Raw genomic sequence first — 21,696 nt, 5'->3', positions numbered from 1 at the left:
TGGGCTGTGCAGTCTGGCCTGGGGCTGTGATCACTCACTCCCAAGGTGTCCCTCCCCATTTTCATCCACCACACATGAATGTGGGAACACCCATTCTGCCACCGCCACCTCTCCACGCTACACTGCCTCTCCTTGCCTCTCTGCCCCTCATACCCAACTGGATGAGTGTGGCTTCTTTAAATCCTTGGTTGTCAGACTTCCATACAGTTCGATTTTTCAACAGTTCTGGGTATTATTTGTTTTGAGGTTTAGTTGTAATTCTCCGTGGTTGTATGAGAAGGTAAAGCATGTCTACCTATGTCTCCATCTTGACCAGGGGTCAGAAATACTCGTTTAAAAAAAAATTAGAACAAGTTTTTCTAAACTAAACTGTAGAACACAAGATCTGAAGTCAGAAGTCAGAAGACCAAATTAAGTCACAGTTTCACCATCTAAGAGTTTAGTGATTTTGGACAAGTCACTCAATTTCCTTGAATTTTTTTTAAAGGGAAACATCGTAATATCTACCTCACACAGTTATGTTTTTTATTGAGAAAATAATATTACTTTAAAACCATAGGAATTCATGATAAAATGAGCTAGATGCATGATCATCATTCAATTTCTATTTCAGAATTACCTGTTTTCATATAAAGAAAATCAGAGTATATTGAAAGTAGATTTGACACATATTTAACAATTTCATCTGCTAACATTTCCCACAAAGATTCTCATTGATTTTGCTTTCAACAATAGTTTCTGACTAAACATCTAGATAAATAAGCTACTTCTTATTTTCTAAATGTGCTTGAATTCACTAGGAAAATAATACCATCTTTCCGAGTTCAGCTTCTTACTTACCAAATAATTGTGGTCAAGGGTGAGAATACCAAGTGTTATGTGAATACATTATCTTGGATGCTGCATCCCTGGTACCAAAAGCGGGTGGCTGCCTCACTGCTCTGGCTTCACTTAGAAATCTGGGGATGGCACCATTTCTGTCAGCTGGGTATTTCCTACCTGAAACCTCTTTAGCTAAATTCACAAAGAACTTTAAATACCAGTGGCCATTCAACACTCCCTCCTGAGGTTTTTAAAGGTTAAGTATGAGAAAGTAACACATCTTTACAATCTTTGTGTATTCACATTATTAGAAAAAGTTTAGTGACACTTCAAGCTTACCTGAGGGTGGCTGTGCAAAATGTTGTTCACCATCCCCTTGGGAATTACACATTTTTGCTGCTTCACTATCCTGCACTGGGGGCTCTTCGGTTTTAGCCTCTGATAACTTCGGCAATCCATAATACAATTTAAAAAGACATTTTAGATTAATTTTGACTAATTCACTTCTTAAGAGATACAAAGACATTAGTTTAAAAAAATTACTGTTCTCTCTTTCCAAAGTTTTTAAAATGTTTCTAGTAATTTATGTCTTCTACTTTTTGAGGTAGGTAAACATTCCACGTCAAATCACGTAGTGCTAAGATTCACAAAGTAGTACGATTAGGACTTTGGACTTGGCAAGAAGTAGGTTCAAACTCAGGCTTCACTCTGCTATTCATGTGAGCTTGAGTAAGACCCCAAGATATACTCTAAGAGAAATAAAACCACCAAATTATTAGGTGCTTTTCCTCTTAAGATAATCTATATACCAGTACTATGATATTCCTGAATAAGCCACAAATTGGTTTATTTCCATTTCTAAAATGGGATAGCATATTTAAACCAAAGACATCATTTAAATCTTGAAAAGAACTAAGTAAACTGATAATCTATTTATCCTCAAAAACAGAGGAAAATCTAATCACATGCAGCTTCTTAGGTAATTCATGTATATCTAAATCATAAGCCCCTAAATGCTGGGTGATGAATACATGAAGATTCATTGTTATTATAAGCTCTACTTCTATGTGTTAAAAATTTCCCATAACAGCCCTGGCTGGTGTAGCTCAGTGGATTAAGCACGGGCTGCGAACCAAAGGGTCGCTGGTTCAATTCCCAGTCAGGGAACATACCTGGGTTGTGGGCCAGGTCCCCAGTGGGTGGTACACAAGAGGCAAACACACATTGATGTTTCTCTCCCTCTCCTTTTCCCTCCCTTCCCCTCTCTCTAAAAATAAATAAATATATAAAATCTTAAAAGAAAAAGAAAAAAATTTTTCCATAACAAAAAGTCTTTAAAAACCATATGCCCCTAAAACATATTATTCAAGAAGCCTACCAGATTTTGTTTATAAATCAGAGTTAATACTGATGTCTTCTGACACCAGTTTTGAACTGGTTTCTCTTCTGTAACCCCTCCATTTTAAAAAGTCTTTATTAATATCTATGAATCTCACCTTCATTTACTAAAAGGAGATTTACTTCTAAGATACATGCATCACTTTTTAATCCTAAAACATCTCTCCTTCATCTGCTCTTCTTTGGGGGCCTTGGAGTAAAATAGGTTTTTCCAAGACAGTGAATGATGCAAGAAAGTATCATAGTGATTGAAGGGAACAAAGGAAAACTCCCTCAATCACTCTTTCAAGTGATTGAGACACTTGATACATACCAGATACATGTGTAATTTACCTCTAGGGAAGACCGGGCTCTTTATGGAAATAATTCATAGTGGGGGACTGTGCCAGTGAGTATGGTACCGAATCACTCTGCTGCAAGCTGATAAAGTTACAGCCTGCAGGAAACCCTCAGCAGTAACTGCGGTTGCTGCTTCGAAACAGTAAAGAAATCAAGCAGAGTAGGAAAGTAAAATATTTTTCTTAATTTTCTTTCATACATAAAATTAAGGGGAATTTTTAAATGGAATCTCCCCAAAATTGGTATTACAATCGTTTTGGAGTTAATAATCTCTCAATCTTTATTAGAAATTTAAAGGTAGGTTGCTGGATGAATTATAAAGTGAATAAAATTGTAAAGTTACACATAACTGCTTAAAATTGCTACACAACTTGGAGAACTTGTGTAGTTTCATATAAGCTTAAATTTTAACAACAAAAACTAGATGTAACAACAATGAAATACTTCTGTCATGGTAATGTGTTCTGTAGGCACCTGCTTTTTTCTCTTTCTTTCTTCCTCCTGGTCATATTCCTCTTTTGATTTCCTGAAATATATAAAATAAGGTAGAAAAAGTAAATATTCTTTTTTGGTCAAAGAAAAAATATTCAATAAGCAATGTGCTAACCTAAGCTTACAATATGTGCAAGAAATTTTGGAAACAAAGATGAAAATAATCAGGTTTTGCTTAAAGCAACTTACAATCAACTGAGAAGGACATACACAGGCATAAACAGCATGGTGTAGGTAGTAATATAAAATATAGGTATATGCATTTCTTCTGGCAATGTGAGTGACCCCGCACAGAACAAAGCTCAGCAGGCTTGAAACCCTAAACCCAAACTTAAACAGCAAATCCTATTAATAGAGACTTTGACCTCTCCCTTTATTGCAGCCCTCCTGAGAAGATCCATTTCTCCCCTCCTAGTTTTTCCAGTGGCACCCGAGCTATCACAAAGCTTTCCTAATGCCATTATGCAAAGCCCTATCAGCTTTTATAAACTGCTTCCCTGAGGCAGTCTGATCTAGGAAAACAGCCAGGTCAACTCTCCCATGGGTTCATAACTAAGCTCTACTGCAGTAGTCACACCCCTCAAAAGCCCTTAAAATCTAAAAGTGCAATGTTGATCAGTTTTCAGACCACCAATCAACCAACAGATGCAACCAGTATAAATCAAAACTTTTAGCAGTCTTCTAAACCTATCACCAAACACCCTTACCTCTCCAAAACTGTAAACTCAGAGCATTCCGTGTTCCATCAGGCTCCCATTTGCCCCTGACATGGAATGGAGGATCAGACAGGAGAAACCTAAATTCACCTGCACACCTGCCCCCTCCCCACAACCACTCAAATCCCCTGAAATTAAGCAGTGAGTCCTAGAGCTCCTTACCACCAACCAGCCTATCCCCACTTCTGCTTTAGAGTTGGGGCACGGTGAGTCAGTAGGAGAACAACAGAACGCCAAAAGATCTGTGGTTGTGGCTAGGGAGGAAGGGTCCCCAAAGGCCAAGGCCCTATTCTACAGGTGACCCAGTGACTGCAGGTCTCCTCTGTCCTAAACCTATACATTCTCACAAGAGATTTAAAAATTAGGTGCTGCAATTGCCGCTCCCTTCCAAAACTCCCATAGAGGTCGGGGACAACACAGGCCCAAGGAAAAAGAAATGCCCCTTCAGTGGGCTGCACACTCCATGCCAGGCATTTGGCTCGGAATCGTGTAACTGGGGCAAGGAAGACACGGGAAAGACAGTCATCTGGGACAGGCACTTCCCACTGTCCTCTTTCCCTTGCAGGTTACCTGCCAGCCAGCCAGCTATTTGGTCTGTGGAGTCTGGATGCCCAGACTCCTACTGTGAGACACGTGGCTTGAGCCACCTCTAATACTGAGATCCAGAAGCCATGGAGCTTCCTGGTCAGCTCAGGCCACTACACCCCTTTCCAGGCACGGATCTACTGCACCCTGTTCCAATTTAACTTTCCGTTCCCACATGGGAGTGGACGAAGACCCGCCCATTTGATCAGGTATGAGTTATCTGAAAATAATTGTTTTTGTCCATGAAGAAATGTAACATACACATAGTTATAAACAAACAAAATAATAAATCACTTTCATGGTTTTCAGTAGGAAATTTAGATATTTTCCTAGTTCATAGTATTTTGTGGGTAAAAAGCATATATTCAGGACATATTACAAAATTCTAATGATTCATTCAAAAAATAATTGAAGAAGGTACCTAAGAACTTCCCTCAGGATTTTCATCTCTTCCTGTTCAAGATCACTGACCACATCAGAACCGTCAGTTAAGCAGTCAGGTAATACACCTGTTCAAAACCAAAGACCACAAAGAAGAATATCAACTCAAGTGAAAGCATTTATTTCTCACTATCCTGCTTCATCAACAAGTACAAAATAATTTATTAATATCTGTCATTTTAAAAAATGTTCTATGATCTTTTTGACTTTTTCTTGTTTTAGGGAATCACCGCCACCACCCCCCGCCAAAAAATACCCCACAATTTTACCTAGCAATGTCTCTTATTTGTATTGCCTATTAAAATAATAACAATTATATATGGTAGTAAAAAATAATTTAAACTGTTATTCTCCACAATCATAACTATGAGAGGATATACCACTGAAGTCAATAAGCTCCTAATGAAACCATGCTCTCAAAAATATCCCTTGAATGGGGAGAGTTTACAAAATAAAATATAAAATACTTTGTTAATTGAAATAGCACACTAATACTCTTCATTGATAGTACCACAAATGCTACTGAGAGGCCTTGCTTACTTCATTCAAAAATGCCTGGTGCTAAGCACTTAGGGGCAATATAAAGATGCATAAAACAATCTCTGCCTTCAAAGCTTCTATGCAGTTATGGGCTAGTGACTATAAACCAGGGCAGTATCAACTTCAGCTCAAGGCAAATAATAATAATTCATGGCAAGCAATTTTAAGTATTGGTTTAATTTACTTCATTACCTAGATCATCCTGATAAGCAGGTAGACTGGTAATAAGCATTCTGTTCATATTTATAATTATATTCTCATGACATTCGCAACATACATGTCTCAAATTTTTACCTTCTATTTCTTTATCCACATATGTCTTTGGAATTTTAGATCTGCTCTAAATTAAAGTAACTTTATTCCAATTCCCTTGATGTTTAAGTGCATCTTTAATTAAGCTTTTTATTTTGAGATAAAAGCAGTTTCACACACAGTTGCAAGAAATAATAGAGTGACACTATGTACTCTTTACCCAGTTTCTCCCAATGGTAATATCTTGCAAAATCACAGTACAGAATCACAACCAGAAAACTACATAACCCATTAATCTTAAGTGCATTTTTGCTGAGTCAAAAGATATACAATTAGTATTCTCCTAATAGCCTATATAAGGAAAATGAAAGTAATAATGTAACAGTATGTAATTCTTCAAAATCATCAAAATAATGCCCTGATTTGCATTTCCCCCAAATTCATTGATAAGCTACAACAGTGAATCCAGAGAGCTTTGGAATTTTTCTCACCACAAAGACAATTTTCAAATGTCTGCAGTTTGGAGTACAATCAACATTGCTCTAAAGTCCTTGGCGCAGGATTTAAATTAAGCAACATTCTTAAATACAGGTATTAAAAATGCTCTGGCAGAAACTAAGTATTAGTTTATGTGTAAATGTAAGCAAACTCCCCCCTTACCCCCGCCCCATGGTCTGAAGCAGCTTTACTCCACATCATTCCCCTCGCCCTTGCTAATAACCAGGTGTGTGCAATTAGCAGGCAGCCAAGTATTTAGAGGAGGGGCTCTGCTCTACCCTCACTCCCGAGAGTGACTCATTATTGGTTTAAGCCAATTATAATGGTCTCATTTCCCCTGCTGGGGGGTTTAATAAAGGTCTATGACCCCAATCCTGATGGATAGGACCCAAGGGGAAAACTCCTGGGGACCTTCCATGAAAGTGCTCTCTTGCTAACAAAAAGATGTACAGGAAGAAATATCCCTTTTCACTATGAGATGTTGTTGAGTCTACATTCGATGCAGCCAGAGTGTAACCATGAGAGAGGGTCCTGGGAATGGGAGAGTATAAAGATGGAAAGCATCAAGGTCCCTGATAACATCAGTGAGCCACTAAAGGAACCAACCCTGGACCTTTCTTCCTTCCCTCCTTTCCTTTGGGCTTTTTGTTCTGTGAAATGACCATTTCTTATTGTTTTTTAACTTAATCTTTATGGTATTTTTTCCACTACCATTTAGTCCCCTTATACCCCCCTTCCCCCAGCAATCACCACACTGTTGTTCTTGTCCATGAGTCCTAATTTTTTATGGTTTAAGCCACTTTCATTTAGGTTTTCTGCTAATATCAATTTCACTATTTCTCTTACCAAAAATGACCCCCCCAAAAAAAAACAATTTTAACTAACAGAAAATAATTATTCAAATTCTCTATCCCATAGGTGAGAATAAAGTATAATTTGAGGAAAATTCAGAGAAAACAATTTTATGACGTAAACTATGGTAGAAAGACAAAGAGACTGTTTTCCAAACTCATTCACACCAAAGCAACAGCACAGTGTCACGCATCACTCAGGATTAAGGGTGGGATTATCCATATCCTGGCCACAGACAACAGCTCTCTTAACTGTGGGAAAAACACCTTAGGATTTTAGGGGATAGTTGTGGTGGTGGTTTGTTCTAAGGGACTGAATGTCTACTCACATCAGACAAATGAGAGGAGAATCCACAACGAGGGCCCTGCACCATTCAAATGTTTTCCCTGCAATAAGAGAAGCCCTGTTGTTGCGTCTTCCGGACCTTTGAAAGCGAACAGCATAACTGAACTATAGTTCTCATATCTTTGAGAAACAGCCAAAGAAAAGGTCCTGCTGCCAGACCGTTAAAGAGTACGTAGGCATGGTAAAGAGTATCATGGGAATCTGTTGAGCAAAGAACACCTAAGCTGAGGACAGGTCATCAGAGCCAGAAGTCTGCAGCAGAGGTAAGAATCTGGGTTGAAAAGGAGGTAGTACAATACCAAGTATGGTTTAGAAAATCAGATGTTTTGAGGCACGATGGCAAATGCACTTCAAGTACACAAGAAGGGAAAGGAAAAAGGTAGGAGGAGCTAGAGAAACAGGCTAGGCACAGCTTGAGGGCTACCAGGGCTCTGAGGTTTCTTTTCCCGCCTGAGGGTGGTGCAATCTTAACTACCGATTGCCCGCAACAAAGGTCCCAACAGTGATAACCCAAAAGAGCAGTCACATTCTCTCAACAGTAACTACAACTGTGAGCATTCACAAACATTGAATTTCATAAACACAATGGCTGGGCAGGAAAAACAAGCTCGCTGAAACCTAATTCATCTTTAAGTCAAATTCTGGTCTGTTTTTGAGATGTCAAACCGCACTGATCAGGAATTTTACACTGTTGAATCTCTTAAGTCAGCCATAGATTTTCAAACCTGATATAAATTCAGACAAAGCAGCTACATTTAAGATCATATTAAAAACAGAATAGTAAAACTGCAAAAAAGCATTTAGCACTTAGATTTCTAAATTGGACATTTTACCATTTCTCTCTTGAATTATTCGAATGGCTTGAAGCTGCATTTCAATGTTTTTCTGGACCATCATTGCTTTAAAGATAGTAAAATCTTCTGCAGCCAACACAGGTTGCAAAATGGCCTGCGGAAAGAAATCTGTAAGTTACACGAAGTTCCAGTTAGAAAACTACACGCACACCTCACCTGATCGTGCTTCACAGATAATGTGTTTTCATCAACACTGAGGCAAGACCTTCCACCAACACAAAAACGATGACTTGTTCAGGGCTCAGATGATCATTTTTTAGCAATACAGAATTTATTAATTAAAGTATGTACATTTTTACACGTAAAAACCGCATCTGAATTTGTTTTTTAGTCTAGATAGATCTATTTAGCTTATATTCTGTCACTTGAAATTTACTGATTAATGATAAATCAGTAACTACAAAAGTATCCCTTAATTAATAAAAGTACCCAATTAAATGAAAGTAAATGCCAAAAAAAAAAAAAAAAAAGAATCTGGAAAATAAATGTAATGAGGTGTTAGTAATGTGAGAATGTAATTGTAATTTTTCTGTATGTAGAAAGTTTCTTGGAAGAGGTAGTTAGAAATTATGATGTAAAATCATTTTCTGGATTAAACTGATATGTAATAAATTAGAAAAATAAACAAAGGTATCTACCCTAGAATACCCAAATTAACATTTCCTTTTCTACACAGAACTACTGCTATATCAAAGAGCAAATCAATTCCCAAGCTAACCAATAAGTAGTAGAATAAAATTTGAAATGCATGAAAATCCAAAAGAAAACACTCATATCTTATTCATCTTACTACAATCTTATTTCAAGATTCACATGATATTGGTGGAAAAGCCGATCACACAAAATCGTGCAGAGGCAATGGAGGGTGTCCTATTATTGTTCACCAAGGAGGTGGCAGCAATAATGTCAGAGACATCTCAACGAAAGCACCACCAAAGAGCTCTAAGCAAAGAAGAGGAAGGAGCCCTTCCTGCAGCACCCAGCTCACATGCTAGACACTCGCAGTATAGCAAAATCAAGTGCAAGCGCAGCTCTCTTTGGCATATATAAGGAGTGGACTGCAGGAAAAAAGTTTCTTTTCCCTTAAAGTCATATATACTGTTCAAAAGGCCCAGGGCAGTGATAGTAAAGAGGCTTCACCTGTGTTTCACTTAAAAACTGTGGCCCAGAGCTCAGTACTAAAATAATACTGCAGCCTCTGTGATACATTAGTGATATCTTCCAGGGCCTCCTTCTGGGATTATATCACTACGTAACTTTGTTCTGGGGCTTCCTAGACTTCTTATAAAAGTAGTGCCGAGTACTTTAACCTCATCACTAGCAAACACTTGAAGTGCACGGCTATTGATGACAACGTGTCAACCAGAGCTGCTTTTAGCAAGAAAGATTTTGAGTTGACACTTAAAGGTATAATGCAGGGCTTCTCCAAGTATGATCTAAGAGTACAGGAAGGAGAGATTATTAAATGTACATTCCTGAGCCCTGCCCTAGACATAATGAATCTAAATTTCTTGAGGATGGGTGCCCATGTATCTCCCCAGAAAATTCTTAGAACAAAGTTTGTTACACTGGTGAAGAAAATGGGTTCTTGGTATTAACGCCTACTTCCAGCTTAAGAATGAAACAGGCATGTGACTCTGGACATGCCATTTAGTACTCTGACTCCAGTTTCTTCATCTGCAAATTAATATAATAATAATAAAAGTAACAAAGTATTTCATTGAATCTAAGGCTCTATAGATTAGTAAAATAAACCACTACTTCATGTACCAATTAGGAAAAAATCTGTCAATTAAATTATAACAGGTTATCAATTATAAAACTCATTCTCATTTCAGAGATATTATAAAATGAAAAATTTGCAATTTAGAATGAAGTAATAACTTTCTGGCCTGGTGTTGGAATTAAATTAGATGAGATAGCACTTTTTTTAATCCTCACCCAAGGATATGTTTATTGAATTTTAGAGAGAGAAGAAGGGGGGAGGTAGGAAGGGAGGGAAGAGTGGGGAGAGAAAGAGAAACATGGGTCAGTTGTCTCTTGTACACACTCCAACTGGGGATCAAACCCTCAACCTTTCGGTGTATGGGACAATGCTCCAACCAACTTAGCCAACCAGCCACGGCAAAAAGTACTTTTTAAACTGAAAAGGACTTAGAAAAGTAGCTGTTCTGGCCCTTCTGAAGCTGGTTAAGTATCAGTGTTGTGCTACACCTAAAATGTTACAGCAATTGGGCTCTTATGAACCAAGAAAATGGATCACCCCTCTCCTAAGAGCTTCCGATAAGGGCAATTAAAGGAAGTAAAGAGTTACTCCAAAAAACTAGCAAGTAGTTTAAAAGCAACAATAGTCTTAAGTATCCTTTAAATTAACTGAAACGTTAAACTACCATACTTTCAAAGAAGATTATGAGTTAAAACAAATGTGATGTTATCTATGTTTGAAAAAATACATTAACAAAAAAATGAACATTGAGTCTTTAAGAATCTGACAAAAAAGGTTAAAAGACATTTAAGCACATTTATACTTAGCCTAAGGTTACCCTATCATTATCTTAGATCAGAGTTAAATTATACCACAATTTTGAAAGGTAAAGGCATTTCATACATTCATGCTGCCCCATTAATAGTTAGAACTGCAAGGAGAAATAGATGAACTCACTATTATAGTTGGAGGCTTCGATTCCCCCTATCAGTAATGGACAGATTCAGCAGGCAGAAAACCAGGAAGGACATAGCTCAACGGAATAGCACTTTCAGTCAAATGGATCAAATTGGCATTTATCCAACAACAGACAAATACACATTCTTCTCAAGCTCATATGAAACATTCACTAAAACAGATGACATTAGGACCAAAACACACATCTTAATAAATTAAAAGAATAGGAATAAGCCCTGGCCAGTGTCACTCATTTGGTTGGAGTGTCGTCCCAAAACTGAAAGGTTGCAAGTTCAATTCCTGGTCAGCGCACATGCCCGGGTTGTGGGTTCCATCCTGAGCAGGATATGTATGGCAGGCAACCAGTCAGTGTTTCTCTCACATCGATGTTTCTCTGTCTGTCTGTCTGTCTGTCTGTCTCTATCTCTCCCTGAATGAATGAATGAGTGAATGAATGAATAAGAATGCTACAAAGTTGATCTCAGACCATAAGGGAATTAAACTAGAAACCTGTAACAGAACAACAGATGGAAAAATCTAAAATACTTAGAGATAACACAGTTCTAAATAACACATAGGTCAAAGAAGTAGTCTCAAGAGAAATATTTAAAATATTTCTAACTAAATGAAAATGAAAATAGAATACTCATATCTCATATCTCAAAATTTGTGAGATGCAACGAAAGTACTGTGTCATCCAGATATACAAAGGTCTCAAGTTCCATTCCAGTCAGGGCACATGCAAAATCAACCAATGAATGTATCAATAAATGTAACAAATCAGTGTTTCTCTTTGTTTCTCTCTCTCTCTCAAATCAATCAATAAAAAAAACCAAAGAACTCTTATAACTCGACAATTTGAAAACTAACAATTCAATTTAAATACAAACAAAAGAAAACAATGAGATACCACTACATATCTACCAAAATGGCTACAACCAAAACAACTGACAATATCAAGTGTTGATGAAGATGTGGAGCAACAGAAACTCCCTTTCATTACTGGGGAAAATGCAGAATAGCACAGCTACTTTATTTTTTCTAATATTTTTCAATCACAGTTGACATACAATATCATGTTAGTTTCAGGTGTACAACATAGTGATTAGACATTTACATACATTATGAAGAGACCGCCTCACTAAGTCCAGCACCCATATGACACCATGCAGAGTTCTTACAATACTATTGACCACATTCCCTGTCGCTGGTAAGCTGCTTTAGAAGACAGTTTGGCAGCTTTTTACAAAGCTAAACTTAATCTTACCATTTAATCCAGCAATCTCACTCCTAGGTATTTACCCACATGAGCTGAAAAAGCCACACAAAAGCCTGAATAGGAATATTTATAGTGGCTTTATACATAATTTCCAAAGACTGAAAGCCACAAAAATGTCCTTCAAAAGGTAAATGGATAAGCAAATTGTGGTACATCCATATAATGGGATATTATTCCACAATTAAAAAAAAAAAACTATTAAACTACAAATCAACATGGAGGAACCTTAAATTTATATTTCTTAAGTGGAAGAAGCCAGTCTGAAAAAGGCTACAATCTATATGATCCCAATTATATGACATTTTGGAAAAGGCAAAAGTAGTGGTTTTGATGAGTGGTTGCCAGAATTTTAAGGCAAAGATGAAGGGGACGAATATGTGGAGCAAAGGGGATTTTTAAGGTGCTGAAACTATTTTGTATGACACTGTAATGATGGATATATGACATTATGTATTTGGCAAAATCCATAGAACTATAAAACACAAAAAGTAAACCCTAATGTAAACTATGGACTTCAGTTAATATATCGATATTGGCTCATTAATTGTTAACAAATACAAGGTCTGTTCAGAAAGTATCCAGCCATGCAATACGAAAAATAGAAGCATTTATTGAAAAACAAAGATATAAGAAACCCTGTATATAGGACAATGATGCCTCTGTCCCCTTCAAAGTAGGCAACTCGGGACCTCACCCAGTTCTCCCAATCGCCACAGCTACCCCATCATTATTTTCCTAAGTCTCATTGACAGTCTGAAATCTCTTCCATTTCAAAGGTGATTTTAGTTTGGGGAAAAGCCAGAAGTCACAGGGCACGAAATCTGGGCTGTAGTGAGGCTCAGTCATCTGGGTGATTTGATGTTTTGTCAAAAAACTCTGTATAAGACATGAATGCATGTGTGGGAGTGTTGTCGTGATGAAGCTGCCAATCACCAGTTGCCCCTATCTGAGTGGCCTTCTGAATCATCTGAATAGTTTCTACAGAGGAATGTTCAAGCTTAATGCAAATTTTGGTCCAGATGTGTTGCTCTACTTGCTCAGTCATTTTGAATCCGTCAGCCACACAGTACACATGCTCACTCAACAGCATCTACCACCCCCACAGACCAGTACAGTGAAATCATCATTGTTCACAATGTGCGTTCTAGTCCACTCTCCTTGGCTCCCAAGTTACATCAATGTCGCACAAACCATTCTCGTTACATTAACAATGGCTGGACTTTTTCAGGAGAGACCTCCTACACTACACTAATGAAAGATGTTAATATTACTACTATCTGCTCAATTTTTTGTAAATGTAAAACTGCTCTAAAAAGTACTCTATTAATTTTTGAAAGTCTTACCAACACTCAACAAAATATTATTAATTACCCTGTGTGCATTTTGAAATACACAGGGTAATTAAGAAAATGAAAGTTATACTACACATGTAATCTTTCAATGATCCAAGTTATTGGGGGGAAAAGCATAATTTTCCCAAATTACTATTATTACAAATGTTTCTGAAGGTATTAATGTCTATCTTATAAATGTCAAAACAAATCAAGTAAAAAACAAAACAAAAGGAAGAAATAGTTTGCCATATAGAAGTCTCTGGCTCTTGCAATACATCTAAATCAATGATGTGCTCTATTCTCACCAAAAAAAAACAGTCACAGGCAATGAAGGACGTCATGTTTGGCTATTTCAAATGGGAAATACCACAGAGTTAGTAATTCAACTGAAGCCTGGTAAAATAATAAATATCTCAGTATCATATTGTCAGAATATTATGAGTCATTTAGAAAAATATCGTAAGTCATAAACATTTTTAAAGAAACCACACATACAATGAGGTCTGTCTGGGAAAAGTCATCATTAATTGAGCGAGAATGGTTTTTGTGACATCAATGTAACCTGGCAGCCAAGGAGAGTGGACTGGAATGTGCATGTGTGAACAATGATGACTTCACTGTACTAGTCAGCAGGGGCAGTAGATGCTGTTGAGGGAGCATGTGTACTGTGTGGCATTCAATATGACTGAGCAAGCAGACAACGAATCTGCATCAAAATTTGCATTAAGCTTGAACGTTCCTTTGTGGAAACTATTCGAATGACTCAGAAGGCTTTCAGGGACAATGAATGAGTGCAGCACAAATCAAAGTGTGGCACAAATGCTTCAAAGATGTGTGAGAATCTGTTGAAAGTGATCCACGTTTCGGAAGACGTGCAACAAGCAGAACACCTGAGAATGTTGAATGTGTACAGGCTGCAATCAAAAAAGATCAGCGACTGACAGTGTGAGAACTAGAAGCATATCTGGGGATTCCCAAAACTACTGTGTCTGAGATTTTGACAAGGGTCTTGCCTGAAACATGTTGTGGTAAAATTCGTGCTGCAGTTTCTGCTACCAGAGCAGAAGGAACATCGTGCTGCAGTTGCTAATGACTTGATTCAAACCACTACCAATGAACCAGATTTCTTCAAGAAGGTCATAACTTTGAAGGGGGCTGAGGTGTCACTGTCCTGTGTACAATGTTTCTTGTATCTTGTATCTTCTTCAATAAATGTCTCTATTTTTCTTATTACATGGATGGATACTTTCTGGACAGACTTGTATAATAAAAACCTGCTCTTCCAAAGTCTTTTTTTTTAAGATTATTTATTTTTAGAGAGAGGGGAAGAAAGGGAGAAAGAGAGGGAAAGAAACATCAATGTGTGGTTGCCTCTCACTCACCCCCTACTGGGGACCTGGCCCACAACCCAGGCATGTACCCTGACAGGTAATCAAACCAGTGACCCTTCGGTTTGCAGGCCGGCGCTCAATCCACTGAGCCACACCAGCCAGGTCCCAAAGTCTTTTTTTTCTTTTTTTTAAAACTAGAGTTCTTCATTTCATTAAGGTCATGTTTTTAAATTTTTATTTATTTATTTTAGAGAAAGGAATGGAGAGAGGTAAACATCAATTTGTTGTTCCACTTATTTATGCATTCATTGGATGATTCTTGCATGTGTCCTCAATGGGGATCAAACCCACAACCTTGGTGTATCAGGACAATGTTCTAACCAACTGAACTACCCGGTCAGGGCTCATTAACATCATTAGACCCCCTATTACTCCTGCTGATTTTAATACACAAAGAGTGTCCAGGACCAAGATCTAATGATGACCAACCAGGTGAAAAGAATCCTTCCAGTTGGCTCTAGCAATACAATATAATGGGAGCTGGCAACTGGCTTAAAATCAAAATCAAATCAGGCAAACCAAAACAAAATAAAAATCACTTCCTAAATTATCTAGGGTAAGGAATTGGCTTCTTGAATTCATTCTCAGGCATCCCATATGGGCATAATGGAATCAGCATTCTGATCTCATGTATAAAGATGATGCAATTGCTACAAAGCAATACATAACATTCTTTGAGCTCAAGAAGTTGTTTTTCCTGTAATGGTGATGGCCTTGGCTTATTCGATCATGTTGCTATTGAGTATGTGGTGCTAAAGTTTGCTCCAAAAGAGAATAAAGCTAACTAGTCCACATGGGGATTGAACCCATGACCCTGGCCTGATTAGCACAGTGCTAATCAACCACCAAAATAGCTACTGATAATTAAGAGAGTTACTTCCATTTATAGACGACCTTCTGTATCTCAGGTATGGTGCTAAATGCTTTATGAACATTATCTCTTCAATTTCACAAAAACCTTTCAAAGTAGATACTATCCCTGTTTTATGGATGTGGAAATTTAGAACCAGAATGGGTAAGAAGGGAAAACTGCAAAACAAGTTTTGTCCATGGTCTTACAGCTAATAAACGTAAAATCTATAGTTCACATCCAGCTCTGTCTATGTCAAAAGGCTTGCCTCCTTGTACCAATAAATTCCAAATAAATCAAAAGGTGTTGTATAATAGAGCAAAAGAGAAAGAGGTGTTATTCTTGATCTGAAAACAAAGTTTTTAAATTCTGGACATCTTCATTCACAAATAATTTAAAATTATTCTGATAATGAAGTCAAAAGATGGATGTGTCTAATATTACTGTGAAGATCTTTATTCACAAAGTAATTCAGACTCATTCACAATAGCTTAATTAAGAGGTTCACAAATATTAACCAAAGCGGAAAATACTCCTGAAAAACAAGAAAAATAAAAACAAATGCAAGTGTCTTAAACTAAAACTATGGTGCATATTGAACACAAACTATTGGTGAATTGTAAAACAACTTATGTTATAGAATTATTAACTAATAAAACCATGCTCATTTACATTAGTGTGGGCATACCAATAACATTTAATACTTCTTTAAATGTCACGTTATATTAAAGATTTTCTGTGTCTAAAATTAGAGATGATCAATGAGCAAAAGCTGTGGAAAGAGAACTATAGCAGGAAGTGCTAGATTAAACAATAGTCAAAGCAAGCTCTTAGAAGAGCCACAGTAAAAAAAAATAATGTAAGCTAACAATAATTAAGGACTACCTCCTAGGATCTAAGTTCTCATCTCTGTGCTAGATGCTGGGAATGCGAAGATGCTAAAACAGCTCAAAGGATTTACAATCTAGTAAGGCAAACCGACTTGTAGGAAACTCCAAATCAAGTAGAGTACCAAAAATATAAGTGCCCACTGAGGCAGAGTGAGCGCTAGTCAGACTAGAGGGATCAGGAAAGCTGACTTAACAAGTAACATTTAAGCCAGGCCCTGATGAGGAGGAGGATTTTTCTGGGTTAGGAAAGGGGTGGGGAGGTGGGGGGCAAACATTCCAGAGTAAAGGAATAGCATAAGCAAAGCCAGGTGCTTAAAGGCTTTTAAGGGCAAGTGGCCTGGCATGACTGTAGTACATACTGTGTTGGAAAACAATAGCAGGAGAAGGCAGCTAAAAACGTAATTTCTGGTCACATACCGACAGTCCTCATTATCATCTCACTAAGGAATTAATAATTTATTTGGTAGATGCTGGAAAGCTAAAGCAACTCTTTGAGAAGAAGGCTGTTTGGTAGTAGTAACATAGCCCTATCCTCGGCCTGAGCAAGGGGCTCTCAGGTGGGGGGCCTGGGCTGGTATCCTGGTTCTACTACTTACTTAGTCATAGACTTTGCATCAGTTGTTTAATGTATTTGTGCATTAGTTTTCTCATTTCTAAATGGAAGTAAAATAGTACCAATTTCTTATCTACTTCAGCCCAGTACAGCAGAACTAATAAGACAATATAAGTAGTTCCAAGAGAAGGAAGCCCCAGGAGCCATGACTGTGGATTTGCTAAGATTGAAAAAGGGACAACTGCAAAACTGTCAGAGATCTATATAAATAAAAGAATAGTCTGGATAAACCCTATCATCCAATATAGTTCTGAGTTCAGAAAGTTCTTTTTTAATTGCATCAGTTCATTAATGTCTCAAATTATCATTTTTCAAGGTAGTTATAAAAAAGAACTTGTATATGATGAATTAGTACAATGTCAAGACTATTATACTTTGACAATCAAACATAGAAAATCTAAGTGAAACCATGGACGTTTTTGTCAAAACTATCAATATATGTTAGGGAATAACACAGAAGCAAAAACCTGTGATGTGTGGGTCTTTGCCAGAGAAGAAGTGCATGCTTCTTGAAATTGATCTTCATTAATTCCAATTTCGTTGAGGTAACTTTCTAAGAGCTTTTCAACCTAAAAAGAGAAAGTTTAACTTTTATACTTTACATAGAAAAATTCAAAATGAGGGTTTTCATGTTAAGTGTGAGTTTAGAAAAGTATAATCAAACACTTGTTTATAATTATTAATCTACATAAGATTATATTATATGGCAGTGATAATGTCTTTCATTAAAAAAGCAAACAACAAAAAGTTAAAATTTTTGCAGAGAATCAAATGAAATTTTATTTCCTTTACTAGAAATAACTGAAGTCAGGATTATGAAGTTTGATAAGGTACAACTCTTTGCTACCCGGAGTGATTTTTTAAAATCATAAGACAACCCTGACTAAATTAATAATTAACACTCCCTGGATGCATCAGCAGTAGAAGAATAAAATTTAAGATTAGATGCAAGGTCCTTTAACATAGTTGTCCCAAATCCATTCCTTAGATGCTAGAGTATGAGAGATAAGAAGTCAAAAGGATGAGATGCTGAGAGAACCCTTGGAGCCTGATACAACTGGTAGTACCATTGAAAATCAGTGAAAAAATACTCACTAGTTCTTTGTATTCCTGATGAATCTCTGTGTAGGTCAATTTGCTTTCTTCTTCATCATCAAAAACTAAATTTAAGATAAAAATATTGCATAAAAATCATTTCATTAATGCTAATATAAAAGTCTAGCCCTGGCTGGTATAGCTCAGTGGACTGAACACGGGCCTGTGAACCAAAGAGTTGCTGGTTCAATTCCCAGTCAGGGCACATGCCTGGGTTGAGGGCCAGGTCCCCAGTAGGAGGCATGTGAGAGGCACCCACATATTGATGTTTCTCTCCCTCTTTCTCCTTCCCTGCCCCTCTCTCTAAAAATAAATAAATAAAATGTTTAAAAAATATAAAAATAAATAAAAGTCTACTTCTATCTTACAAATATATACTTGTATATACACTTACAAGTATATATTAATACTTATATATACATTCTCTATAGGGGTGGACAAAAGTAGGTTTACAGTTTGAGTAAATGAAACACAAAGTTTATTCTTGTATTATTTTCCATATGAACTATAAATCTACTTTTTTGCCCACCCCTGTGTGTGTATAGTGTTAATTATAAACAAGTTATTTTTCCTACTTAAAATCTACTTCATATGTAAGACAAATAATAATTTGCTATTTTTCCATCAATAATATAAGGCAACAATTACTTTATATACTTTTAATGGATTATTAATTGTTTTTAAACATTAATTCCTTTTACAATAAGCTCCAGATTATTTTATAGTACTGGACCTTTGCTGATGAAAATTTTACTGCACTTGACTAGGCCATTTTTGTTACATATCAATACTGAAGTTAAATAAAACCAAAACAAATGTTTACTGAATCATATGTGTGAAACAATGTACATTAGAAAGATATATTTCCTCAAGAAGCTAACAATCTAATTAGAGAAATAGGACAAATTCAAGAATTACAAATTGAATTACAATTCAAGAATTACAAATAAACTTTTTAAAACCCCCCAATGTCAAAAATGCAAAACTAACTTCAGTAATTTTTTTATTTAAAACTCTTGAATGACTTTTCTTTGCCTAGAGAATAAGTACAAAATCCTTAGAAGGCCAGACAAAACCGTCCAAGATTGGATCCCCAGTCTCTCTCCCACTATTCCGACAACCAGTCTTTGCATTCTTAACAATACAGTTGCCTGGGGTAACACCAAATACAACACAGTGGGCACTTCAAACCCCATTCCTTTACTCAAGCCAGTCCTGTATCTTTTTGCCTTTACCTGGCCCCCCTTGTCCCAATCATACTTCAAGACATTGTAGGTGGCACATTCTTCATGATCTACTACCCACTCCCAATTCCTAGGCTGGTTAGATACCTTGCTCTATAATATAGCACCATACGCCTACCTCTATTATAACACCTGTCATTTTATATTTAAATTCCACTTACCTGCCTGGCTTCCCCACTAAATTATAAATTTCTCAAGTACAAGGATTTTGTTTTATTCATCTTTTCTATCCCCAGCTTCTAGCCCAAGGGCACTCAATCAATGCTTGTTGAAATAAATGCTGATATCACAGAGTTGTACAAAACTATTCTTTAAAATAGTCGAGGTGGAGAATAGCACACTGACAACCCAAAGTCAGTGAAGTATAAAGACTGTTATTTCAAGGGTCACTGGAATGTTAGTTTCATCTCCTTGGCATCCGTTCTATATAACAATGGGCATACATGCAATACAGCAACTGTTTTTGGTTAATTCTGAAAACAAATTACTATATTACATGTTTATAAAGATGAGGATTACTGTTTTCCTGTAAAAAAAATAATAATCACACAATCAGGTGCATTATTACTGAGATGTAGCCACTTTAGACATTTGAGGATAAAAAGGGAAGAACAATGCTTGATTTTTTTTTTTTCCATTTCAGCACTTAATCGCTGTAGGGCAAATGGAATCAAAAAATGACAGAATTTCTTTTTCTGGTAAAGGAGGTCAGAATTCCACATGCTTCATCAGTCTCATAATAGCATTTTAAATTCTCAAAAAGAGCACAAATATACATTATTTTTAATTTCCTTAAAAATTACCCATAGAAACAACATATGATAAATACTATTTGAATTTCAATTATCATAATGAAAAGATTCAGTGGTCAAACTAAACTTCTCTCTACCACATTCATGGAATCTTAAGGCTGAAAGGATTCTTAGAGGTCATCCAGGATAATCAACCATTTGATAGTTGAATTCCCCCTTTGTAACATAGTTCCACTAAGTTGCTGTCAGATACATTCAAACACTGCTACTGCCCCCAGAGCTCAACACCTTGAGGAAGGCTAACTTCTCTGGGATGCATTGTGTTAGGAAGCACTTCACAGAAATTTGGGTTCCTGTAGCTTGTGCTCACTGACCCTAGCTCTACCCACTGAACCTTACAAAACAAGTTTAATCCCTCCAGATTAAGGCAGAAGTTCAAATGATTAATGGATATTACTACCATCAAAGTCCTGCCCGGCCAAACAACCACGGTAACAGTTGGGCATTCATTCCTAGGACATGATTTCTGGTTCCTAATTTGTCTCCAAGGACTGAATGCAGAACTCCCAGTGTGAACGAACTGATCAGAACCTGGTGACGACCTTCCCTCACAGGGAATCTTAGGCCACGTTTACATGCCTCATTTGTTAGAAGATACCCCCGCCACCAGCACCCATTTTTGGTATAGCCAAGAGTCAAAGCTCAATAAAATGAATACAGACGGCCGGGATCGCCGGTTCTGGGCCTGCAGTCCCCACATGCCCCTCTCTGCGGTCAGCTGTTGGGATCTGACGGAACTCAGAGGCAAACTGACCCTCCTGCCCCCCCAAGCCACTGGGGAAGTTGTTGAAGAAGGCCATTCAAACAGTGCACCTGCCAGAGCAGAAACGTGCGGGATCGGGGGAGAGACCAAACAAGCGGTTCAAGTCTAATGTTTTCTGGATGTGTGCTTGGGCCCAGAGGGAGAGGAGTCTCGGTGCCCGTTTTCAGTACTGTCAAAGAAAACACTGGCGTAGTGACAGCAAAACCTCCTACAAACCCAGCTCTAAAGCTGGCGGACAAAAGTGGCGACCACCGCCCTGAAGACTGCTGGTGTGAAAAAGGGAGAAAGAACTGTCAGTTCGGGTTCTGGTTTTTACCTTCACATTTCTGTTCCACAAAGTCCAAGATGGGGATGGACCAGTCTGGGCCGCGCAGGAACCCCGCGATGCTCTCCATCACCCATTCTACTTCTTCCTCCTCTTCCGCAGCCATCCGGACCGCGGAGCACCGCGGAACCTCGGGCCAGACCCCCGCAGCCAGCTAAGGCCTTTCGGCCGCAGGGAGCAGGGAACGGATTGGTGAGGAGCTTCCCCCGCAGTTGCCGAGGAGGAAAGCTACAAACTAGTTAACGTAAAATGGTCACTATGGCACACTATGGCAACTGCTGTGCTCCAGGCAACCGCCCGGAAG

At 37.6% G+C, this 21,696-nt stretch overlaps 1 protein-coding gene across 2 annotated transcripts in view; it reads right to left on the bottom strand.

Annotated features, from left to right (window-relative positions):
• The window catches only part of CFAP36 (cilia and flagella associated protein 36), a 28,438-nt gene extending 6,788 nt beyond the window's left edge, over positions 1-21,650 (bottom strand). Inside the window, exons 1-7 of one of the 2 annotated variants that reach the window (XM_045189425.2) lie at positions 21,384-21,650; positions 18,249-18,313; positions 17,621-17,722; positions 8,114-8,228; positions 4,774-4,861; positions 3,004-3,085; positions 1,162-1,267 (exon numbers count right to left, since the gene is read on the bottom strand). In XM_045189425.2, coding sequence (XP_045045360.2) covers positions 1,162-1,267; positions 3,004-3,085; positions 4,774-4,861; positions 8,114-8,228; positions 17,621-17,722; positions 18,249-18,313; positions 21,384-21,498 — 673 coding nt within the window. In that variant the 5' untranslated portion in view covers positions 21,499-21,650. The remainder of the gene's footprint in view (positions 1-1,161; positions 1,268-3,003; positions 3,086-4,773; positions 4,862-8,113; positions 8,229-17,620; positions 17,723-18,248; positions 18,314-21,383) is intronic. The other variant, XM_024553056.3, reaches the window with a different exon arrangement.
• Positions 21,651-21,696: the final 46 nt, after the last annotated feature.

Source organism: Desmodus rotundus, chromosome 5 (genome assembly GCF_022682495.2).
Source record: "Desmodus rotundus isolate HL8 chromosome 5, HLdesRot8A.1, whole genome shotgun sequence".
Lineage (NCBI taxonomy): Eukaryota > Metazoa > Chordata > Mammalia > Chiroptera > Phyllostomidae > Desmodus > Desmodus rotundus.
Note: the sequence above shows the minus strand (reverse complement) of the source record. Positions and strands in the feature narration are given on the sequence as shown.